The following is a 25,437-nucleotide window of genomic DNA, read 5'->3' on the forward strand; positions in this document are numbered from 1 at the left end:
TCATCCATCTTCTAACTATTTATGCTGGGCAGAGTGAGGGAGACCAGAGCTGCCCTTCCTGATAAGACTCAGCGTCTTACAAAGACTTGAAAGGCACAAGATACTTAACAAAGGACGTTTTAGGCGACATGCTGGAAACACCATCCATTTCATGTCAGATTACATTTAAGACATTGCAGCTCTGTAAATGCATTCTTCATGGGCGTCCTGTTGGTCAGGTAGCCAAGCCTTCATTCCCAATATGAGCGTGATCGTTTAAGTCAAACCATGATGTGGGGAGAGCGTGCAAACTCCATACAGCCAGAATTATTATTGCAGTCCCTAACCCTTGATGTGTGAGGCAACAGTGCTACACACCCTGTGATCCTCTGTCAAATTGAATTCCATTTATTTTCACATAGCGTTTTTCCCAACATAACTGCCTTACTGCTTTCCATGCCAACATTTCCAAGGTCTCAGGCCTCCGTCTGTTCCTCACTCCCCCGGAGGGCCAAGAAGCAGCAACGGAGATATCCACATCAACGTCACATCTACAGCGCAGGTGTAAGTGCCTGCAACCTGGATCCTCAACCACTCCTCAGCTCTTTATTACTGTATTATTTGGGGGCGGGGAAGTCAGGGTTCCTCACCCGTTCCATAAATAAACTGGCTTGCCGAAAGCTCAATGACAAACCTGCTGACCTTGCATATTGCGAGTCTTCTCACTGCTGATCCAGCAAACGACTTGCAGACAGTGTCATGGTTGATTCGCAGCTGGAAAATGGTGATGACTCCGGGGCTGGATTGCTGGTAGTTTAACAGTAGATTACGGACAGCTTTCCAATGCATTGCAGCTGAGACATTGTAACTCTACACATGTATCCTTCAAATCTAAAAAATGTACATATTATGATAATAATCTTAATAGTTGCCAGTCGTACAGCTGGGTTGGTTGTTAGGGGCTGGGACTTAATTGGGTGCAGGGACATAAATAGAGAAAAGGTTGTTCTTTTTATTCGGGTAGTCAGTTAGCCAGTCAGATCACTTCCATTAAATCTGGTCTTGTTGTTAAAGACAAACCCTTATTTTTTTTATTAGTCCTTGCAGCATAGCCCATATAGATTGTTATCACTTACTTTGACCATTACTGTGGTAGATTGGGGGTCGAGCGACTGGTTTGGATCTCCTAAGTAATGAGATAATGCAGACTGCCACAATTTTTGGTTAATGGCTTTGGAATCATGGATTGGTTAATCAACTTATGCCTACAGAAACCTGGATAAGTTAATTGGCTAATGAGTGTAGACCTATAAATGGGCTAATCAGCAAACATTGGATAAGTTAATTAGCTAATGAGCGTAGACCTATAAATGCACTAATCTGCAAACATCCGATAAGTTAATTGGCTAATGAGTGTAGACCCATAAATGGGCTAATCAGCAAACATTGGATAAGTTAATTGGCTAATGAGTGTAGACCTATAAATGGGCTAATCTGCAAACATCCGATAAGTTAATTGGCTAATGAGTGTAGACCTATAATTGCGCTAATCAGCAAATAGCTATGGGGGTGTAGGTCTGCCACTTGGCTAATGGCTACAAATCATGGTCTGATTGAAGTACATTTTGTTGCATAATTTGCAAACTGCCCTGTAGTAATAGGACAAGAGTATGGGTACATTTTTGAAAAGGGAAAGATACTCAATCCTGAACCAGCAGGTTAAGAACAGAGTGATACGTGTCATTGGTAAGAGCCAATATGTGTTAATCAGTGGTGTGTCCTGGGATAATCACCTTATGGAAAGTGTGACGTGGCAGGGAAATAGGTTGGGACAGACTCCTCTAAGATACAGCTGTAGAGACTAAAGAAATCAGAACTACATCATTAAGGCTTAGTTAATAAGTAAATGCTGTTTGCATGTTGGTGGTTCGGGTGCCGCTTTGGATGTCAAGAAACACACACGTGCTTTATTAAAGTAAAACTGAACTAAGGAACAGGACATGTCCATGTTATTGCGGCTGATATTTGTTTATTCAAGTTAGTCCAGTCATTGGATCGAACATTTGAGGTTGGATGTCCGCTGTCATGGCTTGGGTCATTGTGTAGATGGAATAATGCACTACTGGGCCGCAGATAAGGGTGTAAAAAAAAAAGCAGGACTCATGTGAATTATTCAAGTCCGTGTGGCCTCCAGGTAGCCACCATCCCAGCGTCTGCGTTGATCTGTTGAAAGAAGCAGCACTATGCTACATAAAGGCATTTCCGTCTCCAGGAGAGCCTCAGCTTCAAAACCCTAACCCTCCTTAGGTAGCTAAATTCTCCAGGGCTTTCTAGCATAAAGAATTTACCTACCGCCTATTCATCAGCTATTTCTGGATTCTGCCCTCAGTTACCAAGTGATTCGATGACTAATTGATACCCAAACAGAAATTACCTTTGTGCAAGAGAAAATAATTTGTGGCGTACATAGTGGAAGACTGTGAAGCAAAATTATATACAGCTGGAAGAAAGACACATACCTATCACACCAAAAGCTCATGGAAATCAGAGACGTACATGCGTGATACTTTATCTCTTGGTCAAAAAAAACAAGCAATGCAGGCAAAATTGAAAGTACAGACACTCCTCTACTTACAAACTTTCAACTTATGAACTTTCAGACATACCAACGAAGAGGACTGTAAGTCCAAATTATGTTCATTGGGCTCCCGTTTCCTGTCCGACATTTTTTCTGCACGGCAGTTCCGCCTGGTACGACTTCCGGCCGCTACTCCCGCCGCGCAGCAGCGTAGCGTGCGAACTCCCAGCATCCTAGTTTTTGGTACTTGCGTATACCCTTAAAATGATGTTGAATAACGATTTACGAACATTTCAAGTTACGAACGGCCGTTCGGAACGTGTCTCAGTCATAAGTAAAGTAGCATCTGCATTTGCACAGTGTGTATGTGTGTTTGGCTTTTGTGAGATAAAAAATGTTCTTAAAATGTTTTTTGAGACAAAATGTTCTTACTAAATCTGTGAAAACAGGTATAGGACCATCCTGGTAAAGTTTATCACTTGCTTAAAAAAAACTGAAGGTGCCTATTTTCAAATAAATATTCATTTTGTTGGAATCGCCAGCAGCCAAAAAGGAAATCCCCACAGACACACAGACTTGTGTGTGTGAGACGCTTTGGCTTATATATGTGTCATTGTATCAGTATTATATTATAAGTTTAATGGCAGGTGAATGAATGAATGAATGACAGTCTTTATAAAAACATTGTCATGACTGACTAACAACTGCTGAGAGAAAGTCCTTTACAGATATATTCATCAAACTTCATCTTGGTCTTTATTTTTTGTGCCACCCTGAGTTAGTCTCTACTTCAGCAGCTTAGTGGATCCCGCCTCACAGGTGGCCATTGTCCATCCAGTACCACCTTCCCAGAATGCCTCTCAGCGGTTCTGTGCTGCACTATAGAATGTGTGCCCTGGTGACAAGAAGTCCCTCCCTCTTGGCTGCAATATCCATTATGATTGGCTTACAGCACAGAGTGACACTGATAGGCAGGTTCCAGAGCCGACAGTAGTAGACAGTAATTTTTGTAGAGCCGACAGAGCTTTCTTTTCGTAAGAGCAAAAATAAACCCCAAGTCTGCTCCCAAGCTCCAAAGCAAACGTCACCCCTGGTGTTTCACCACCTCATCATCTATCAAACTTTTGGCTCTATTTCCAAAGCTCATTGCTCCTCTATCCATCTGTTTTTTTTAATCTTTCTTGCTCTTTGTTGTTCTCTAACCTTCTTATATATTTCCATTTAGACTTAAGAAAAGTGGCATTCGGAGACTTGCCAGATACAAGTGTGAATCACTCAGTGGATATGCCATTAAGGAGCATTCTGCTTTTACTTTAGAGAAACATTACAGTTTCCCACAGTTTGAAGGACACACAGAAAGGTGGAGGTCCATTAGTCTCTGTGGGCCCAGGAGGATGCTGGGATATGAGTCAGGGGGTCGCCAGGTGTGACAGTGTGTCTTTCTCAGGGCTGTCCAGGCAGAGCAAGCAGTTTCTGTCCCTAATGCAGACCATGTTTTCAGCTTCTTTATCTAACCACCACTCTCGTTCTCAAGGTCGGCACGTTTTCATGAAGGCAGAGATTCGTTGTATAAACGTACAGCTGGCAGCATTCAATCTAGCATGCTTTTAGAATTTGCTTTCCTTTCATTGGCTAATTTCCAAGTATTGAAGCCACAGCCCTTGTCCCACCCAGTCGGGAACGAGCCCCTAAGGAGAGGGGCGGGGTGGTGGGCGCTCAGGGGGTGGAGCCCGGGCTGGAGGAGGAGCCTGCGGGGGTGGGGGTGGGGGCAAACTGCCAGTTGGTGAGGGTGGGGGGAGAGCTCGGTTGGGTGCAGGAGGGGTGATGGTGGGTGGTGGAGGTGTGGTAGGCAGGGGCGGCAGCGTAGAGGTGGGGGAAGCCGGAGGAGAAGGGCTGTATCCGCAGGGATCTGGGGGCAGTGTGGCCCGTGGGGCTGGGTGGCCGTTGCTGTAGGGCACGCTGTAGATGGGGTTGGGTCGCTGGTTGTAGTGTGGGTACCGGGGGGGTGGACTGGACCTCACACGACTGAAGCTGATACAGCGGCCCTAGAAAGACACAGAGGGTGTTTCTCAATATCCATACTTGATCATGCTTGTGTTCTCATGCACCCACATTACATCATCTTCCATTGCCGAAGACCAGTTCCAATACTAAGATCACAAGTACAGAGGGCGATAAAAATCCCCAGATGTCATTCTTGCCCCTCCCCAAATATCAAGGATATACTGGTTGCACCCTCGCCGAGTGAGACCAATCCCATGATTCATTGCACCACAAGTTAGCAAGTTAGACCACAAGTTCGATCTCTGCATTCTTGGTATTATGATGTGGGCAGAGAGTGGAGAGGAAGTCAGAGACGAGCGGGAGATCACATCCTGGAGACGAGACTTCAGCTGCATCACTGGCTTGGATAAACAAACATAGGCAAGGTCACATGGCTTGGCGATAACCTCAATGACTCAGTGTCCTCAAAACTCAGTGTCTGCCCTCTGGCACCGTCCTCCATAAGCAGCTTAAGATTCCACTGTTTCCCTCTTCACAAGAGCTGCAAGTCTTAAAGAAGGTGTCCCAAGGCCGGCTGAAGGGTGCTGGAGGCCTTACTGCCCTGATCCTGCTTCTGGGGGAGCCCATCTGCACCCTGGATTTTAATGGAATTGCTTTGTCTGAGCTGGTGGAATAGTGAACCAGCAGACTGAAATAACAGTAAACAGAAAGTGCAGTTTGGGGACCAGCTGTATCCTTCAGTCATAATAAGTTATATAACAATGTAGAATTGATTAATTGGAACTACATCCGATACTAATTTAATCTTTTGTTTGTTTAATAAAGGACCAAATAATTGGGATGTAGGCTATTTGATATTCATGCATGCGCTTGTTGCAGTTTTCAGTTTCTCTTATGATTACTGATATGAACAATATCCATCATTCCTTTTACCTTAATTGTAAAACCAAAAATGTTTTGAATTAATGCAGAGCAATTGGGGCGTAATAACAAAGAGGTAAGAGCAGCAGTTCAGCTGCCTTATCCACACTCTTCAAGAGGGTCTGAAGTGCAGTTCAGCTGAGAAAATGTACCATTTTGCCCATTTATGGAGGTTCCTGATTAATTGAAGCCAATGAGAGGCCGCCAGGTCTCGAACCTGCAACCTAATGTACAGAAATGTTACTCTGCACCATAAATCTGTAGCATATAACACGTATGTGCAGACAGTCGCAGTGAGTGATCATCAGGTCTGCGTTTACGATTAAAGCCACCTGGCCTTGTTAGAACTTTTCAGTAGAGTGTCATCTGGGATGATTGAGGGGAGGGTTGGAGAAAAGATCCAAACTGTGTGGGGGGGCGGGGGGGGGCTTCTGTGTCTTTGGTTTGTAAGAGTTTAAATCAGCCGAGCTCCTGTTTGTTTGAACCAGGCTTATCATTATTTCTTTACCAGGAAGCTGAGGCCCAGAATGCTTGACAAATGTTCAGATTCTTATTTGGCTAGTAGGAAAAGCCAGAGAATCGTACAGAGGGAGATGTATAACCATCATACGCACATGATGCCTGCATCTGTGAGACTACGGCCTAAATCCATTCATTCATAAGGGAAATGGGGGGAACTTTCAGACTTTAGAGTTTAATAGCTTTTGCAGATCTGACTTCATTCCTTTTGCCTTTGGTTACCCAGCATGCCTTGCTCCTGTGGGCTTAATTCCTCATGTTTGTGGCCTTTTCCATGGTATTATTTACAGCTGGAGGGGGGTGTCTGCTGGGGGCCTTTATGGAGACCTGCATCTCAGACTAAGTACAGGAAGAGAGAATTTCTAAGACTTCTAAGGGTTGGGGGGGGGGGGGGGGCAGGCGAACTTACAGTTCTGTATCTGCAAACATTCTCCTCTGCACTTAACTGGTCTGAGTGGTAACATGCAGACTTCTTTCACTTGCCATGGCCTTGTTTGATGGGGTTTTATCGAAAATGAAACAGTTTCTACCCCATATTGAACTGTTGCCACCCCTCTGACCTCACAACATCACCTGCCCATTTCTCATATCCTCTCAATGGTCCCGCCTATCGTTAGTGACTTTATAAAAAGCATCTTTACATTGTCGGCTCCGTATGACCTAATTATGGTCAGTCATTCCACCCTTAACTTCACAATGGCCATATCACTTATCCAATACCTCTTAACAGCCTTGCCTGCGGCCTTCACAGTAACCCTTCTTGCTATTCAAGGCCTTAAAACACCACCACTTACAACATGAGATTTCAGGATCCTACCAATTATCCATGACCTCACAACAGTGACCTCACAGACATTACAACTGCCTGTCAGTGACCTCACAGACATTACAACTGCCTGTCAGTGACCTCACAGACATTACAACTGCCTGTCAGTGACCTCAAAACAGCTCTACTTGATGTTCATAAACTCCTGGCACCACTGCCACATTTCTGAGACAGACATTTCAGATTTGCTGCTCTCATTTTATCTTATGTTACTCATCTCATTTTACTATGTATCTACATACCACTAGTGTGAAGAACAGAAATGTTGCATTTTTATCAGTTAGGCTGCACAATAATAATAATGTTCGCATTTATTTATTAGGCAAATGCTTTTGTGCGAGGCAACATGCAAGTGAGGCAAATACATCGTAAGCATACAGCTGTCAAAGGGCCATTTAGGGTTAGGAACGGTGACCAGTGACAAGATAGTGGTGAGAACCACATGAAAAACACAACAGAATCTAATATCAGGCAAGCTAATCAAAAAATAACAGCGAGTATTAGATGCCTTATTAATTTTTTTAAGGAATTCTGATGAGTCAAACAGCAGAAGGAGCTGCTGTGATCTCCCCACACCGCACATGCTGACTTACGTAACAGGCATTGTGTCATAATATCTAAAAGTAAATTAAATTTAGTGTGAGCTGAATCATTGCATGGGGTGAATGTTAAGCCAGATTGTGTTTTCAGATAAGCTGGACAGACATGCCACAGTCAGAGTTTGTGCCGTCGTACTTTTGGCTGACGCCAGTAGCCTCACCTTGTCTCCGGGCTGGGGTCTCATCACGGACACGCACTCATAGCACCTCCTCAGGAGGGTCCACAGGGAGTCCAGCTTCCCCTGAACAAGAAGCGCAAGAAGTCCAACATGAGGGCCACTTACAGCACACGCTCCCCGTGAGGCGATATTATTGGAAAATGAGGGACACGTCACACATGTCTGTGGAAACCATCTCCACCCTATGCCACCCTTCAGCCAGAGTCCAGCATCCAGCCTCAGGCTGTGCTCATATCCAGAAGGTCACTGGCTCAAGCGAGGCCCTTAACCCCCGACAGCTCCAGGGCCTGGCTGATCCTACTTTCTCGAAAATGAACGTCGCTTTGGATATAAGTGTCTGATAAATAAGCATTGACAGTATGTGTGGCGGCATTTACACACTTGTTAGCATTTGTCAGCTTCTGTTATGTTCAGTGCCATTTCAACCAATTTGTTCAGCTTGAAAGCTTCTGAGAAGCTTCTCGTAATACCTTATTTATGGGTGCGTTCATGCTTGTCACATATCAGCTGTAGATGATTTGATGGCATTTACAGTATTTGTCATGGGAATTTACATTTAAGCCAGTGGACTTTCTCAGTTGTCGTCAAGTGGGCTGTGGGACAGCGTTACTAGTCTACAGACTCAGCATAGCTCCATCCAAACCAGATCAGTACATCCATTTGTGGAATAATTCAGAAAAGTTCTAACCCACTTCAACCATTTTGTTGGAAGTCTACTGTTAGATCTACTAAATGTTATGATGTAGCCCTGCTAACCTACAAAGATTTTTAGTTTTTCACTGAAGATCTGGCATTGAGATGGCCACGCCCACCTTGATAGGGGAGTACCACTTGCGGGGGGTCTGAGGCTTCCGTGTGCCATTGTTGAGTGTCCACAGGAACTCCTCCGGCTCCCACTCTGGCATGGTCACACGGGCGTTCTTGGCTTTCTCCAGTTTGGCTCCTTCCTCTGTTGACCCCTTGTCTCCCCAGCGTACCTGCATGTGGAACACAACCATCAGACTCGAACCCCAAGCCCTAAACCCCCACCCCGCTCGCAGGTTGTATACTCCCACCCCTCACCTCCATCCGCTTGATCCCGCCCACTCCCCGCCCCCCGTAGTAGGAGGCGTCTACCATCGGCCATTTTTTCTTGGGCATTCTGTCATCCTCCTCATCCTAAGGCACAAAACAGAGTCAAAGATGGGGGCAGTGAGTCCTGCAGGAATTATATTCCAAGGGCTGCAGGCAAAGCTAAATACATCTGACATTCAGTTTGTCTGACATTCAGCGTGTGGAGTTTCTGAACCCATTTTAATACTTGTCATTGAGTCATTGAGGAGTTTCTGCTGTCCTTCCTCGCTGTGATATGGTGCATATCCTCTTTGAGGTTTTTTTGTGTCCGTCAGCTGTGTTCAAAAAGCTGTAAATGTGGCCTATTACCGACTGAGTTTTACAGATTGGTTTCCCAGTTGTTATCTACCAGAGAACCATGGGAATGAACTTCCCCATCTCCCATTATGTTTCGTAAAAGGCCAAATAGTCGATTATATTTATTGTCTCAGTGACTAAACCTGCTGGAGTGCTGGAGGAAGGATATAAGGATGAGAGCAGCAGGTGGGAGTGACACGGTTTGGCCCCGCGATCTGCCTGCTTCTGAGAGTCACTGGAATGAAATGGTTTCAAAACAGCTGTTCCTCCAAGAATCAATCCATGTAAATGGTTTATTTTTTTTTAAAGAAAAGGGTCCATTTAACAGCTCCAGGTCTCCACCATGGCTGAATTCCACAGTGCTTCTTAGTCTTGGAAGACGTGCCTCTATTCTCTGGCATTTCCTGTTTTTAGGATTAATTTCCAGACAGTTCAGCGATTTGCTGCTATTTTGGAATCAATTTGGAAAGAGGCACATTTTCAATTCAGCTGAATGTTCCCCCACTGAGAAATTAATCGTTTTTACTAAATCACATTAAGCTGTACGCTAAATATCAACAAAGATTAGAATTAATCCATCTTGTTTGGTAAGGTTATTTTAAATGTCATCACAGCAGAAGTAGCACTTGAATGTGAAGAGGTTTGTCATCGTCCTGTCTGAGGTATTATGATTTTTAATGGCATGATGAGTGCACATGATAATAATACAGTCAGAAATTGCATTGTTATTTTATTATTGGTTCCTTTTGGTGGTTTTTAAATTACAACCTATTTGTCCAAAGTCCTTCACCGCCACTCCACCACCTGTCCAGCACATTGTCATCTGGGGATTTTTGTGATGCTGCCCATCCTCAGTAATTATCAGCTTGATGCAGCAAAAACTGTGGCTTTAGCCTCGGCTTTGGTCATTTCACACACACCTTTTTGTGAGACAACCCTCATCTCATTGAATAGCAGGACCTTCTGTATGAGGACATATCTAATAACTCGCTACTCAGAGCAGAAAATCGTTTCTCTTCTAAGAATTCACCATCTCATCCAAGATAGTAATTATTCCTCATTTCCTCAACTTGACATTGAAATAATAGATTGTACATTTCATTTTATTGCTACAGTTCCATTATCTTGGTTGTGTTTTCCATAAAAACACAGAAATCTTTGAAAGCAGACTTAAAATTCCTGATGTCTCTAGATGACGTTTTACTGTACTTTATGGTATCCTAATACCGTGCGTTATCATTAGGAATGCAAGTAGATGAATTCATTAATTAAGAGCAGATGGATTAGGAAACGCTTGTATACATCTCCTCAGAAAGCTGTCCAAATTAGGTCACGTTAACGTTGTTATTCATGGAATTTGGGTTCAGACCCAGTGAGGACAGCATCAACCAGTTGGTTAGTCCTTCTAATGGAATTTTTAAAGTTTAACCAAGTTCCAGTGTGGGGCCAACAGTCAAAATAAACCATTACAACTAAACCAACCTACAAATTCTAACTAACTAACAGCGGCCTGAAATAACTGGAGACTTGACAGCAACTGGCTCATTGGAGAACCTATTTCAGTGATCACAAACTCAGGCACTCCATTCTGCATCCAGACCGAACTGCAATCGAATCAGGAAAGTTTGACTGATCAAACTTCTGGTTTGACATTTTCATTGGCTTTGTGTCAGTGATAAAAATTTAGCTGCCATGGGAAAACTGACTGGGGACCTTTGACTTAGATGATACCTGACGCCATTTGAGTTTATGCTCCCGGTACTTTTTGGGTCTGGGATTCAAACTTAATTTGAATTTGAATTTAGTCTGTAATAAACTGTTTTTTTGTCTAGAGACATGAACTTTGGAAATTACACTTGCAAAGGGAAATGATCCCCTAAAGGGTACAAAGCAGAGAACATCCTTCACGGGATGCTATTTCATCACAAGGCACATTGCCTGCGTGGGTCAGACAAGACAACAATTTAGCAGTGACATCACTCGAGCGTCTATGTCAGGCAACACCTAGTGGCAGAGAGTGGAATTGTGCTGGAAAAAAAAACTGATTTGAAGCCAAGTAGAAATAGGCAAAATAAAAAATGAAGCGTTCCTCACCGAACTGTCTTCTTCAACATGGGATGGAGGCTCATGTATGATCTATAAGAGGGAATAAGATATAGAAAGAGAGGAATATAGATTCTGTCCATTACTACCTCTTAACCCCAGGTACCTTCAAAACAGAAATAGGAATCTGACCGCTAATTCCAGGCAACTGGCTTCCAGTCGACTGATTTCTAAATACTCATGTATTGTTTATATTATCATTTATTTGGAAGAAACTCATTTTTTGTTCCAGGCATGATGCATAAATCGAATCCTGCGTTTTCTTTGCCACTTCTGTTTTCCGTTTCTAATTTCTATCTCGTATAGCGCTCTGGAAAATTACACGCAGCTGTTCTGGAGTAATAATATGTCACGGGGAAGAAGAGAGATGGCTTTATTTTGTCGGCATTTTAAAATGCGACCAAAGCGCCCAGCCCTCCATCTTCCAGGTTCTAACATGAACCAAGCTTCAGCCTGAAAAGCCGCACGATGGCAGAGGCTCACAGGGGTGATACAAACAGCGATAACGTGGCTGACGATCTCACCCTCCCTCCACTAACTCCTAAAAAAGTTCCTCAAATACCAAAATCCAAGTCTGTGTCTCATAGAAACACAAGTCTGTTTTCCAGCACCGTTCTGGGCAAAGATATCAACCCCAAAGTGCTCTTCAGCTGAGGAATATGAGGGTTATAGCTCTGTTTTCCAATGACCAAACATTTCCTTAACGGATTATATTCCAAGTCAATAAATGAACAATTTACGGTTCTACCACTTTGGATTGATTCTCCCGAAGCCCTCAGACCCATAGCAGCAAATGCTTCCTCTAGGTCCAGAATCATAGTCTTCTCCTACATTGACCCAACCACCCCCCCGCCCTCGCCTCACTTAGCGTGACCCTTGACGGCCAACTCACCACGGTGCAGCACAGGGGCCAGAACCACCAGAGTAGGGCCATGATAAGGAGGAGCATCAGGATGAGCAGGGCGATGGCTAGGATCGTCCCATCTGACTGTTGGGGGGGGGGGGGGTTGGTGGCAGGAATGCGGGCATGACAGAAATCTGAGTCACAGCAACTGCACTTAAATGAACTCTATGTGGCTAGCAGAGGGTTGGCTTCCCAGCTTAAGTTTTCTACAGGACTCCTGGAATTGATTGCTTTCTCTCTTCTCTTTCCTTCTGTTTGCCTCACTTCTTTCTAATTGCATTCTAACTTAATTAAAACCTGTCGGCACTGCAGGGCTTCACATTAATTTGTTTTAGCATTAATACGTTTAGCTTGAATGCTTTGAGGCAACAGAAAGAGGAAATGCATCAATTGGTGGGCGGGGTCTGTACTCACACAGCTGACGGTGGTGATGGTGACAGAGCTTGAGATGAAGCTCAAGCCGTTATTCATGCTGACGTAGAGTGAGGCTGCCCTGGGGAGGGATTGGAAGAAAATGGGAGGATGAAGGAGGGGGGAGAGAAGGAGAATGGGGGGCACTTTGGACTCACGGACAAACTGTAAAAGTTTCCGTTTGTTAGTGACAAGGATAGTGACAAAGCAGTATTAAAGGAGAATGAGGGTGACTGTGGGATGAACTGGGGGGGGGGAGGGGGTGGGGGTAATTAAAAATAAAAAAATAATCACTTACGATCCGACCTCCTGCAGCACTGGAGTGGGACATAGGAGGTAGGTGTCCCTCACCACCATAGGTCTCTTCACTGATGGGACAGAGGAGAGACGGCCTTGGGGGTTATGAACTCGTCACAATGATACTCTCACACACAGTGGCCTATACAGGGGTGGGACTACTGGGGCACTGGTCCCAACTAAAAGCGATTGGCTCCCATAGTATCCTCTCCCCTGTCACTCACCGGTTCAAACCATATCATTGGCTAATGATAAGATTGGACTTTCTATATTAATTATGGCCACTCTCATTGCCCCTGCGATAAGCCCCGCTTCTCCTCTAACCTGAAAAGAGCACAGGGATGGAGATGGCCCTGCAGCAGCCATGACTGCGAGGTTCTGAGTGCGGCAGGATTGAAAACCTCTGCCGACATTCTGAAGCGAAAGCCAAGCTTGGCCCTCAAGTGAAAACAGGCAGAAGTGGTCAAATGGACCGACCCCCCCCCACAATTCAATTGCTCTTTGTCCCTCTGAAGACAATACGAGAAGAACTAAAGTCTGCAGTAAATTTCCAGCAGGCCTGACAAAGCGAGAACCTTTTCACTGTCGACGTGGTTCCACCCCAACATCCTGGGCAAAAAAATGGGGGAGGAAAGACTAATGTTTTCAAGGGGTAGATGGGCAGAGCAGCGTAATGGGACAGAAGCCCCTCGCCAAGCGCCCTTTGTCCGCAGCCAAGACAAACAAGTCACTTTTCAAAGGGCAGCTGTGCCAGTGTGGTGCCAGAATGTGAGAGGGAGAGACAGGGCGTGTGTGTGTGTGTGTGTGTGTGTGTGTGTGCGTGTGTGTGTCTGTCTGCACCCGTCCCGATGGAAAATTCAGATGTCAAAAAATGGCAACATTTCAGAACCAACATAATGTATTTTTCAAGGATCATATAAAAATAGGTATTGTTTTTACACAGATATCAGATGTCACTGGTAACTTTCGCCATATTTTTCTTACATTCTTAATTTTGTCATAAAGTCGATTAAAAGTTCTTTTTATGTAAAACCGTGCACTGCAAATGCCTTTATGCTATTTGCTACAGCTGGATGTCTTTGTCCACTGCAGCAAACACCACACTTCTATCAATAGGCCCCCTGTGGCACCTCCTGCTCTTTCACTATTCATGTAACTCCTGCCATCATGGGAATTAGAGAAGAATTAGGCACTGGTCCCAAAAAAAAAAAATTGCTATCGACAAAGTTTCCCTGCGGGGGCTGTGCCGCTGAAAAGGGTTAGTAGACCAGGGGCCTATTAGTCAAATATCTCCTCTCTGGTGTCAAACCCCCAGTTATTCCTTTACATTGTTTTTTTCTTCCTAATTATTGCTTTTTGGTGATCGCAGGGAGCTGTGCACCAGAAAGCCAAGCGTAGGGGCCTAGTGGGAAACCTTTGGAATTTTACTGGCTGAATAGTGTAGCATATTGTTAGTTTTTATTGTTTTTTTCTGTACTGGCATGCGGGTGGGTTATTGTACTGCGCTGGAGCTCATTAGAAGCAGCTACAATCCAGTGCCGACATGCACAGCCTGGCTGATTTTCAGGGTGGCACCGGTGTTATTTAAAAAGCAGGAGGTTCAGCTTTTGGGGGCTGGTGCCTCACACAGTATCAAATGCAGCCTCAGAGGACATTTTCAGACCACTGCATGAGGTTTAAACATGTAGTTTAAACATGAGATTAAACATGAGACACATTTGAATGGTTATCTTACTCAGAAATAGATTTAAATTACATTTTATAATTATAAAAAGTTATGGCGGATATGATAATTCAAGTATATGGTGCAGATTTTATTTGATAGAGTGTAGGAAATTGTGCTCCCAGTTACTCATGACTAAGTTGTAGGAATTTTATCTACAGAAGGTCAGGATTTCGATGTACTGGTTAAATACTACTTGAAAGGTAATTAATTCAGCCAGTTGACCTTGGACCCCTAGATGTTTTTTCTCTCCTTACTTGAGAGTTTTTGGTTCCTCTTCCCCGTTGTCTTCTGGTTTTCTTTATTGAATTTCTTTCCTTATTTTTCCCCATTCTGCATTACTGTCTCTAATGAAGTGGTAATGTACCACAACACATCCATGTAAAGCGTCTTGGGACAACTCTGTTGTGAAAGGCGCTATATAAAAATGAATTGAATTGAATTGGTGGTCCCTGTTCAAAGGTGGCAACATGTGATCAAAGTGAATTTGCAGGCAACCCCAAGGAACTCAGGACAATGGTGCAAACCCATCAGTAAGCTACCAAAAAATGAGGGTGCAGTGTGGGCCAGCTAGGGTGAAGACGCAGGTTGGGCACTTACTGACAGTGTAGGTGTCGTTGATGCGGAAGCTGCACAGCACACTGTCCACATCGTGGGCATGCAGGAATCCATTCCCTTTGACCACCACCTGGAAGAGCTCTGAGGAGAACCGGAAACAGACACTCACATGGTGACAGGTGACGCACAGTGCGGGTCAGTCCATCAAGCTTACCTAGATAGCCAGTTGGGCTTCAACCAACACTGGTAGCATGGACCATAATCATACAGTCTGGAGCAGGAATAGAGAGGTGGCAGCTGATATTTTACTCAAGCTTAGATATGATTAGAGGGCAGATTTTTACATAATGTATAATATTGTTCAGGTCCAAGATCCTTTTTGTGATTCCTGGCAATAGCGTGGGCCAGAGATAAAAATGATCATTCCCACTGGAAAGGCATTGAAGTTATAATACAACTAAAACAATCTGCGTGAAAGGCAGAGATGAATGCTAATCCAGTGCCGTAGTCAAGGCCCAACGTTTGTGTCTACATGTGTCGATCTGCAATAGCGAATAGCTGTTCTGAAAACAGACCATAACACCTCCATCTTCTTAAGGTAGAAATCCAGAAAGGTTTTTAGTTATTTTGCAACCATTTTTATCCAAATTGCCTTTTTGCAACATGCAATGGCAAAAGACACTGATGTAATACAGGGCTGATTTCACATGATGCCACGTAGGATCCTCTAAAGGAATTTATACATAAATGCAAACTGAAGTCCTTTTGTGTTTCTGGTTTAACGGGGGCCATTGGAGTATCAAGAGGCAGATTTCATGAAAGCAATTCTGCAGCCCTGTCAAGGGACCAAGGAGGAGTCAGAGCAAAAACGAGTCACAATAATGATCTGTGACCCTTCAGACAGACTGTGTCACTTCCCATTGAAGTAGCTCAAGCATCCCTGAGGGCGATCATTATGCCTGATAATGTTTGATAGAGTTTGAGTCAGGGATCTCAGCAAGGAAACAGTCTGATGGAAATGTCAAAACATTCTTATGCAAATTGTTATATATATTACATCAAATTAGGGCCAGGACAGTGATTCTCTCAGTATTTATTCCCTTATTTCATTGTGACGTTTTGAAGTCCGAACCGAATTGACTGTAACTGAAAAGTCAAACATACCTCCTGCACAAATACTAGAAGGTTCCGCTGACAAAATCTCAATACAGGATCTCTTCAGGATCTGGGGAAAGTATAAAAGGAGATGTTCAATTGGTCGATTTACTTCACAGTAGTGATGTTTACGATGGTGGACCCCTGGCATGGAGTGGGACTAATTAGCCCTGGAGTTTTATGTCTAATTCCAGCCGATTTTATCTTTGTTCTGGGGGAACTTTGATAAACGATGCCAAGCTTAAAGTCTTATTATCCAGATACATTTATTACTTGCTTATTTTCAAGAGGAAAATAACATACATAACTTCCCAGTATCATTCTACCACCAACTTTGTACACATGCCTCGTATTTGCGGGGTTTCTCTATGCAGAGCAGTCGCGGTCTTAAACTCACTGGTTATCAATCTGAAACACTGTTGTAGAATTTTTAAGTTGTATAATTATTTTGTTTTTCTGACAGGCTCAATTTTAAACTTATCAAATTATTTTGTGTCCAGCAGCCTCAATTTTTAACGTATCAAATAATTTTAAAGCTCAATTTTAAACTTGTCAGATTATTTTGTTTCTGACGGCCACAATAGCTACGCGGCCCACCGGGAATTCCCCTGATTGGCCACTCAGGACCTGGTAGAACCTTTCCAATTATGTCCCAGACGCTGCAGGCATGTTTTGGTATGTCTATAAACAAACATATCAATTAAAATGCAATTTATTATATTTAAGGAACAGATGATCCATCTAGGAACTGACTCTGAAATCTATTGTCTATAGCTTTGTCACAGGTCGTTTTCTGACAGGTTGGTGGTGGGCTCATGAGTCATTGTGTAGATAGCTGTTGCCATGGATACACTTGCATTCGTTTCTGTTCATTTCTGTCTCACCTAATACCTGGCCTTTTCCTCTTTTTCCATCCATTTCCCTTTTCTTTAATTCTCCCCCAAAAATCAAAACTTGTGGCGATCGATTAATAAACCGCCGACAGCTTTTGACAACCGTTGGCAGCCATATTTTGTTTATCCAAAGTCATTGCTGCAGTTTATGGTACTTTGCTCTCGTTACAGTATATAACAGGATATTGTAAACAAAGACGTTCACACAGATGAATGTTGGCAGAGGTTACAGCAAGCAATGAATTATCTGGACGCGCATTTTAACGTGCTGGTCGCCGTCCTTCTCTTACCGAATTGATGACTCCCTGTAAGGCCTCAAAACCGTCGTTCACTGGGAAGACGTGATCTCTACTGTCTGCGATCGTGGCCAGCTGAGGGAAAGAGAAGCAGCCATTGGACCATTGGTTAAAAAGGGTGGAGGGCTCCTCTCAGGTCTGGCAGCAACTTACCTGCGTTTCGTTGAAATCCTTCACCCCCACACAGAACACGGAGGCCCCCAGGCTGCGGGAACGGCTGGCCTGCCGGGCCGAGCACAGAGGGGTGGGAGAAGGGGAATGTTAGGCATCGGGACCTAGGAGTCCACATCAACAGAAATGCTGCCCATATGGGGGGACTTTCAAGTCCATCCATCCATTCTCTGCAGCTCTGAGTAGGATAATGAGTTACAGGAAGTGGATGGATTTACTCATGGGGTCCTGAAAATCTCCCCACATATCCCACATGGGGGGCATGAGCAAGTTCATCCATCCATGCATTTTCTGTAACTACTTATTCTATTCAGGGCTGTGAGGGGGCTGGACTGGGAGCTGGGAACAACATGGGTGGGGTGCCAAGCCATCACAGGGCACATTCACACACCAGTCACACACACTCACCTATGGGCAATTTGGTAACTCTAAGTAATTTCAACATGTTTTTGGACTGGGGGGGGGGGCAGTACCCAGAGGGGTACATGGCACCATGGTGAAGATTTAAACCCTGGTTCCAGAGATGGGGGGGAGGCAACAGTGCTAACCACTACATCACTGTGGCACCCGACCCATGAGTAAGTGACCATGGATAATGGTAGCTTTGGTTTAGATGGAGGGGGGGCCTTTGTGTGGCCCTAACAACAGGGTCTTGTATGGTTAGGATACAACAGCATTTACCTCAAGATCTCAATTCCTAACCACTATAAGTGTTGCTCCCCATTTCCCCTGGAGAAGTGATGGATAGGTTCTCCTAGCATCTACTGTAGGACCCTTCCCATCAGTATAATTCCTTCCCCCTGTCTCTTCATTGGCAGACATGTCCTCACCTCCCTCTCGGCCAGATCGAACTCATCCTCGCGGAGCTCCCCATCCGTCAGGGCGATGATGACACTGGCGGTGCGGTAACCTGTCCATGAGGTAAAATCAAACTTCCAAATCAAACCTAAACCCCAGTCAGCTCAGGCTCCTCCGAGGATATTCACAGAGAGAACCTGAGGAGGCCATTATCTTACCATCTGCGTTCCCATAGTAGATCTGCTCACTGGCCTGCAAGAAGAAAGAACATGGAGTAGACTGCTAGCAACTCCCTGGTGACACCTTGCCTGAGAAGTCAGTATCCCTGAGACTCAAACATCTTATGTCCTGGATGTCTCACCCTCCTGAAACCCTTGTGCATGAAGGTATCTCCTCCCGGTTGAACCCTCTGGAGCTCCTCCAGACCAGCTCGAATCTTTTCCCTGCTCAAGGAAACAAAGAGAACCACAGACAGGCAGACAGGAAGTCATGCTAACAAAGCATTAGCTCCATTGTTCTGTCCGGTTCTAAGAGCCAGAAGACACTATGTTCCTACATCCAGACCTTGTTCTGGAAGGTGGCTGTCTGTCCGCCACACCACAATGCAGCAGTCGCAGGTCCTTTACCTGTCCTCTGTGAGCTTCATGAGAATCCGACCCTGGGTCGAGAACACAATGAAGGACATCCGTAGCTGCGGACTGCAAGGAGCAAAGGAAGGTTAAAAGGAAGAAACAAGATAAAGGAACTCAGAGAGAGCTGGACTTAGTGGGTACAATAGGAAAGATAAGCTTAAGGAGTGCTAAACGTCACACCAACCTCCTGGTGATGCTATTGTGAAGAGCTGAGATTGATCTTCCCATATAAATCACCAGAAAGTGCTTTCTCTACCAGTGTGGCCCCCTGATGTCCTAGCTAATATCTTAACTCTTTTGTTTACTCAGAAATGCTGCTATAAATGTTCTATTCCTTTAATGCATTACAGAAATGCCGACAATATCCAGACGGACGTAATATATTGTTCAATAATATCAGAACGGCATATTGTTTTTCATGCATATTCCAGCAAAATTAGATATACATGATGAGTTATCATTGACCTGATATTGTATCCTTATTATTTTATTTGACTTTATTTTTTCCACTTTATATACCTCTTTCATTTCATTTTATTTTATTACAAGAATGGCTCTCTTTCATGTAGCCCCTTATTTCGAATTCATTCTTGTTGCTTTTATCATTTGACATCATCAAGCGGCGCACTTCAGCTTTTACCTGATGAACTTGTGAGCCAGATGGTCAACAAAGTAGTATATCTCATTCCAGTGGTGCTGCACGCTTCCCGACCTGAAAGAAGCACAAACCATTCTGCTTAAAGCAGCTTATCAGAGCTTAGCCGTAGATTAGCGTATTTTACGCGCTCCTTTTGTTTTCGAGATGAGACCTTTTTTCATAGACGACGTAGACAATCCGGTCGCACAAATCCCGGCAATGCAGCAGATTTTTTAAATCATAAAACTATTGTCTCTGCATGCCAGCTCATCTGACTGTTTTTACTAGGTCTATTCTTCAACGTTATTGCAGAAAAACAATATTCAGGATCCTGTGTTGCTTTGTAAAACATTGTCCAATAGCAAAGTTTGCGTATTTAAAAATTAATGCGCAATGTCCAGTTGCACAACCGAATGCTAACAGCCATTTCATTTAAATTAATTTGGCATTTTGTAAAGTATTTTTTTCCAGCATTAAAACTATAGTGGGTGTCTTGCTATCTTACTTGTTTTCCGGTTTCAGCCATGTTTATTCAATCACATTTTCTCTTTATTACCTCTACCTCTTCTAATTTTCTCCCACATTTCTTTTTAATGTTTTCTCCACGTTCTCTGCGCATCCACTTATGTTCAGAATTTTAAAAGTCTTAGGACATTATATGTAACACTAGGCACGACTCTCGAGAATGGTGTGACCCGCTTTCAGACTCTCACCTTCATGAAACAAATCTTACGGCAAATCAAGACAGCTTCAAGCGCACGAAACATCACCCATCCAATGTGATACGCCAGCTCAGTACCTGTCTGTCTGCCATCTGCTTGTAACATGCAAGCTCAGTACCTATCTGTCTGCCATCATTCCTGTGAGATGCTAGCTCAGTACCTGTCTATCTGCCATCTGCCTGTAACATACCAGCTCAGTACCTGTCTGTCTGCCATCTGCCTGTAACATGCAAGCTCAGTATCCGTCTGTCTGCCATCTTCCTGCGAGATGCTAGCTCAGTACCTGTCTATCTGCCATCTGCCTGTAACATGCCAGCTCATGACTTGTCTGTCTGCCATCTGCCTGTAACATGCCAGCTCATGACCTGTCTGTCTGCCATCTTCCTGTGAGATGCTAGCTCAGTACCTGTCTATCTGCCATCTGCCGGTAACATGCCAGCTCATGACCTGTCTGTCTGCCATCTGCCTGTAACATGCCAGCTCATGACCTGTCTGTCTGCCATCTTCCTGTGAGATGCTAGCTCAGTACCTGTCTATCTGCCATCTGCCTGTAACATGCCAGCTCATGACCTGTCTGTCTGCCATCTTCCTGTGAGATGCTAGCTCAGTACCTGTCTATCTGCCATCTGCCTGTAACATGCCAGCTCATGACCTGTCTGTCTGCCATCTGCCTGTAACATGCCAGCTCATGACTTGTCTGTCTGCCATCTGCCTGTAACGTGCCAGCTCATGACTTGTCTGTCTGCCATCTGCCTGTAACGTGCCAGCTCATGACCTGTCTGTCTGCCATCTGCCTGTAACATGCCAGCTCAGTGCCTCTCTGTCTGCCATCTGCCTGCGAGATGCTAATTCAGTACCTGTCTATCTGCCATCTTCCTGTAACATGCCAGCTCATAACCTGTCTGTCTACCATCTGCCTGTTACATGCCAGCTCATAACCTGTCTGTCTGCCATCTACCTGTAACATGCCAAATATATTTATCCGTTTTAGTCTGAAAATAAAGGTCATTGATGATAACTGTAACAAAAACTTTGTCATCAACAAAATTAACACTGGGTGCAAGTTAAACTGGGAAGCCTGTTGGAAACAAATGAGTTTTTGTTTAATCTGCCGTTTTCTGTTTTTTTTTCTCACTCAGATTTTCAGTGACCTACGTCAACATCCGCCATGGCTGCCCATGATCAAACTTTTGCCACTAAATCTTGGTAATATGTTTTGACCATGTTACAGTAAGGGCGCTATATAAAACCCAAAAACTGAATTGGCCTAAACTATTCATAATAAATTATTTTAATATCGCGGTGACTTATGTGTCCCTTAGGTTCGAAGAACCGCCCCAATGATGGAGTTAATGTCAGAATGAGACCTGCCTGCAGTGTTTATTGTCTCGCTTCTGCTCCATGTCCAACTCTTTTTATTCACCGCCTATTTTTTCCAAGCCCGTTTTCTGTGTCTCATGCACTTTTCTCCTCCAAATTCCACGTCCCATCCCTCGATCCCTCCCCTCTCTCATATTACGCTACCTTCTGCTTTTCTCTTCCTGTACTTTTCTGCTCCCTTGTTTCCAAAGTAAATGTATTCGCCACACGCTCTATTTGTGTTGTCTCCCTTTCCCTCGCTCTTTTTTGGAAACTGCTTTCCCCCCCCCCCGCCCCCCCCCCCCCCCCCCACACACGTGTCCCTGCCTCAGTGGCAACAGGCAGAATCTTCTGAGCTGTGGAACATCTGGAATATCTGGCGCGAATGGTGAAAGGGCTGAGAAGCTGGAGAGGGGGAACTGGGGGGCTGGCCCGGTGGCTCATGGACGGGGGGGGGACCTTTGTGCCGCCGCATGCGCCCTATTGCACCAGAGCCGGATGAAACGTCTCTGCAGCACTTTGTAGCATTGGAGCCGCACATTTTGTTTCTGGTTGTATATTTAAGCAATATGAATGTGAGATGAAACAGCAAACACGGATCACCAATATCACCTCTTACTTTCATCTTCCAGCTCCCTCACTCCATAATGCTTGCAGGCAGGATAAAAGGTTGGCTGTTTTTATTTGTATAAGCATGAGAAGAAATGAATAAATGGTAACAAATATGCTTTTGCATCTCAGAGAAGTTACCGGAGATTGGTGAGGGCACACATAAAAAGTATAGAGTGAGATGGGAGTCAATTTCAATGGATACCCCTACAGAACCTAATGCATGCCAGACAAAATACCTTAAATATTCTTCAGCATCTAAACACACTGATTTGCATTAGAAATCCTTTAAGTTACAATAAACCACTGGTTTGATTGCCGCTTTTGATTATTTGTTTATGCATTTGTCAGTAAATATGTAGACATTGTGATTTGCCTGTTTGTGTCCAGTTGTCACACTGAAGTGCATCATTCTGTCTGCCATGTAGCAATACACCAAGGTCCACTATGCAAACTGGATTCTGATCACAGGGACTTTCCACTGTTTCAATTTCTGCATTTTTCTTGGTGAAGTGATTAACTGTGTCACTCCTTCCACGTTATACCTGCCGCTGCACATCCCCAACACAGCTAAACTGGCCTTAGGTGCCTGCGTGTTCCACATGTGAGTTGCCATCCCGTGGTCCTCATGACCAAACAGCACGTCCGTCACATATTATCAGCCCAGCTTATCCCCCTGGAGTTGGAGCAACTAGTGGAGAATTAATTAGTCTTATACCAGATGGTCCAATTAAGACTAAGCTGTGTGGGTCAGTCAGCTACGCCCACAGTCAGTAAACAGAGGGCAGCAGCAGGTACATTTGGACCACATCCCCTAACACTTTCTGCAAAAGATCTGACGTCATCTGTAACCCCTATTACACCCACCCATACAGTGCAAAACAAATCTCTGTTCAAACACTGTTCTGGCCAGTCTGCTTGCGGTCTGTACTCTAAATAAGTAAATATGTGTGCTGATGCTGCGTTAATATTAGCTAACAAAATGTAACCAGAAAGATGAAAACATATACTTCCTAAAAACAAGCTCTCAACCAGGAAGAAAATTTATCATTTGTATAGCTTGTATACTCGACTGATTTACGGTTTCCCTTTCATGTACGTAATGAAAAAGTTGAAGGAAACTATAGCTCTGTATAAATTAAGAGACTACTCTGATTTTTTTTTTAAAATGCATTTTTAAATCCTGGTTAAATTAAGTTCTACCGGCAGAAGGCTACACAACAAGGCAGATTGCTTCCAGGTTCAAAGTTTGTAACACAGCAGCACACAAAAGGTGAAGCAGGAGACACTGGGAATGACCAAAAACCTGCCCAGTAGAAGGCAAAAGCAACTGTCGGATGCCAGAGATGACTGTCAACTTATCTGACAGTTTTTCTTGAATCAGAAGATAATATCAAGTGGCCTTCAGAAAGAGTGCAGGTGTGAAGTGCACTGCTAGGACAGTTTGTATCAGGCTCCTAGAAGCAGGACTGAAAACCGATAAAGCAAGGAAGAAGCCCTTCATTGAGAAACAGAGAACACCCATAAACTGAGAAATAAGTTAAACAAAAAATTGTCCTGTGGTCCCTTAATTATTTCCAGAGCTGTATATGCAACAGAAGCTGAAATGCATATGAGGTCACATGGGTCCTTCTGGGAATTTTTAATAGTTTTTGCATCACTTTAAGAGATAGTGGTGCAAAGAGGGGTGAGACAATGTGTCTAATCTTGCCGTTCACCATTCATGCACTATTTGGATTTTAATTACCAGAAAGATTCTTAGCCACTACAAACAGACATTTCACTTCCTTTTCACCACTTTGAATCGCAGTGGAGATGTCAGTCACACTGCAAAGACAACAGTAATTCATAGCAATGGCGCTAATTTAGACGGTTCATAACGCATTCAGTGTGCTCTCTAACACAATGAAGAGACGTTATGCTCACATATATATTCACCCTGGTTCCTTCCTGGAATAAGTCGCGTGTGTCAGCAGTTTGATATGTCTTTGGGCATTAAAAGGAGCTACGTGTCCGTTTCCAATTGCATTTCCAATAAAAAGTGAGGACACTTGCGTGTACAGAAGCTCACAGTATCACTGGATAGGATGTGGAAGCACTTTCTGCATTAATTAATGAACCAGGGGTGGGTTTGTTGTTTCTCGGCCCCAACTCCCCTAATAGAAAATCTTTTTGTGGCCAGCAGGGGGCCCCCAAGCTTTGGGGACCTCACACAGATGTGTGATTTGACTATTGGTAAATACTACCACTACTCGGAATAACTGTTACGTAAACTGACTAGCTAGCTGAGGTTAGCCTGGTACCCAGCACTGTTGCTCGCTTGCTGCAGATCCCTGGCCCCCTTGACTCTACGCTCTCACCTAACTCACTGCATATTATACCAATTAGGGCAAGTTGGGGGGACGGCTGGCTGACACTCACTTGTCCAGGACGAAGTAGAGGTCGAATCCCCCGTAGCAGGACGGCCCGGCTTCCCCTCCGTCTTGGCCTTGTCCGGAAACCCTGGCAACCAGCACCACCAGCACAACCTCAAGACCCAGAGTGAGCCATGGTGCCCGAACTCCCGGGGCGGCCATCGGAGCGACTTCCCCCGTCAGCAGAATGAATCCCAAAATCCTTCCTCAATAACAGGCATAAAAACACACTTGAAGGAGAGCCTTCTTCTGTATCCTTTGCTGCAGGGTAGATCTGCCTCCTGAGCTCGTTTTCCTGGTACTACTCCATGGGTCAGGAGAAGACGTCCAACGTGATTGAGATGTGTTATTGTTTACTTTCACAGCTCAGCCCTAAGTGATGCTTCTGCAGTGGATCAGTCTGAAGGGAATCAGGAAAGTGCTGATCAGAGACTGACAGGCACACATTTATTCATATGCACTCATTAAAACAAAGCCTTGCATATACACACATACACTATTCAAAACCACTTGCAAAAACTCATAAATACACACATAATCGCATGCGCATGCATGCACACACTCCTGAATACACACAACACTCACCTACTTTACAGTCTTAATATCTTTTATATTGTTCTTACTGATGAAAGCAGCACAGTGTTTCACTCCACAAGTTGCAGTCCCATAATACAGGAGACCAGAACTCTTTCCCAAATTTTTGCTTCGCCTCTTTTCTTCTCCTATTGGCTCAGTCTTGG

The 25,437-nt window shown here is 44.2% G+C and overlaps 1 protein-coding gene and 1 long non-coding RNA gene across 4 annotated transcripts; both read right to left on the reverse strand.

Annotated features, from left to right (window-relative positions):
* Positions 1 to 443: 443 nt before the first annotated feature.
* LOC125746569 (uncharacterized) lies at positions 444 to 1,302 on the reverse strand. Its single transcript, XR_007399008.1, has 3 exons — positions 1,116 to 1,302; positions 682 to 786; positions 444 to 591 (listed from the first exon to the last, which is right to left on the reverse strand). It is a non-coding gene; the product is annotated as an uncharacterized LOC125746569 (long non-coding RNA).
* A 1,221-nt stretch (positions 1,303 to 2,523) lies between these two features.
* antxr1b (ANTXR cell adhesion molecule 1b) lies at positions 2,524 to 25,437 on the reverse strand. Of its 3 annotated transcripts, none has more exons than XM_049020683.1 (19): positions 25,287 to 25,437; positions 24,705 to 25,097; positions 19,597 to 19,668; positions 18,951 to 19,022; positions 18,686 to 18,767; positions 18,543 to 18,576; positions 18,357 to 18,436; positions 17,509 to 17,577; positions 17,350 to 17,430; positions 16,176 to 16,236; positions 15,054 to 15,152; positions 12,732 to 12,801; positions 12,437 to 12,515; positions 12,011 to 12,106; positions 11,110 to 11,151; positions 8,668 to 8,763; positions 8,418 to 8,582; positions 7,588 to 7,668; positions 2,524 to 4,602 (listed from the first exon to the last, which is right to left on the reverse strand). In XM_049020683.1, exons 2-19 carry the CDS (start codon positions 24,857 to 24,859, stop codon positions 4,246 to 4,248), a joined length of 1,791 nt encoding a protein of 596 aa, XP_048876640.1. In that variant the 5' UTR covers positions 24,860 to 25,097; positions 25,287 to 25,437; the 3' UTR covers positions 2,524 to 4,245. The 3 variants fall into 3 exon arrangements, with proteins under 3 accessions (XP_048876640.1, XP_048876638.1, XP_048876639.1); XM_049020681.1 differs by having other exon boundaries at positions 25,283 to 25,437; XM_049020682.1 differs by having other exon boundaries at positions 25,321 to 25,417.

Source organism: Brienomyrus brachyistius, chromosome 7 (assembly GCF_023856365.1).
Source record: "Brienomyrus brachyistius isolate T26 chromosome 7, BBRACH_0.4, whole genome shotgun sequence".
NCBI classification, from domain to species: Eukaryota; Metazoa; Chordata; class Actinopteri; order Osteoglossiformes; family Mormyridae; genus Brienomyrus; species Brienomyrus brachyistius.

What these genes read in the sequence shown, in the direction of transcription:
- antxr1b (XM_049020683.1), bottom strand. Translation starts at nt 24,859, where the DNA reads ATGGCCGCCCCGGGAGTTCGGGCACCATGGCTCACTCTGGGTCTTGAG. An exon ending in AGGATTTCAACGAAACGCAG is followed by an intron (nt 17,431 to 17,508) that starts GTAAGTTGCTGC and finishes TCTTTCCCTCAG; the next exon opens with CTGGCCACGATCGCAGACAG. An exon ending in ATGTTGAAGAAGACAGTTCG is followed by an intron (nt 8,764 to 11,109) that starts GTGAGGAACGCT and finishes TTTGTGCCTTAG; the next exon opens with GATGAGGAGGATGACAGAAT.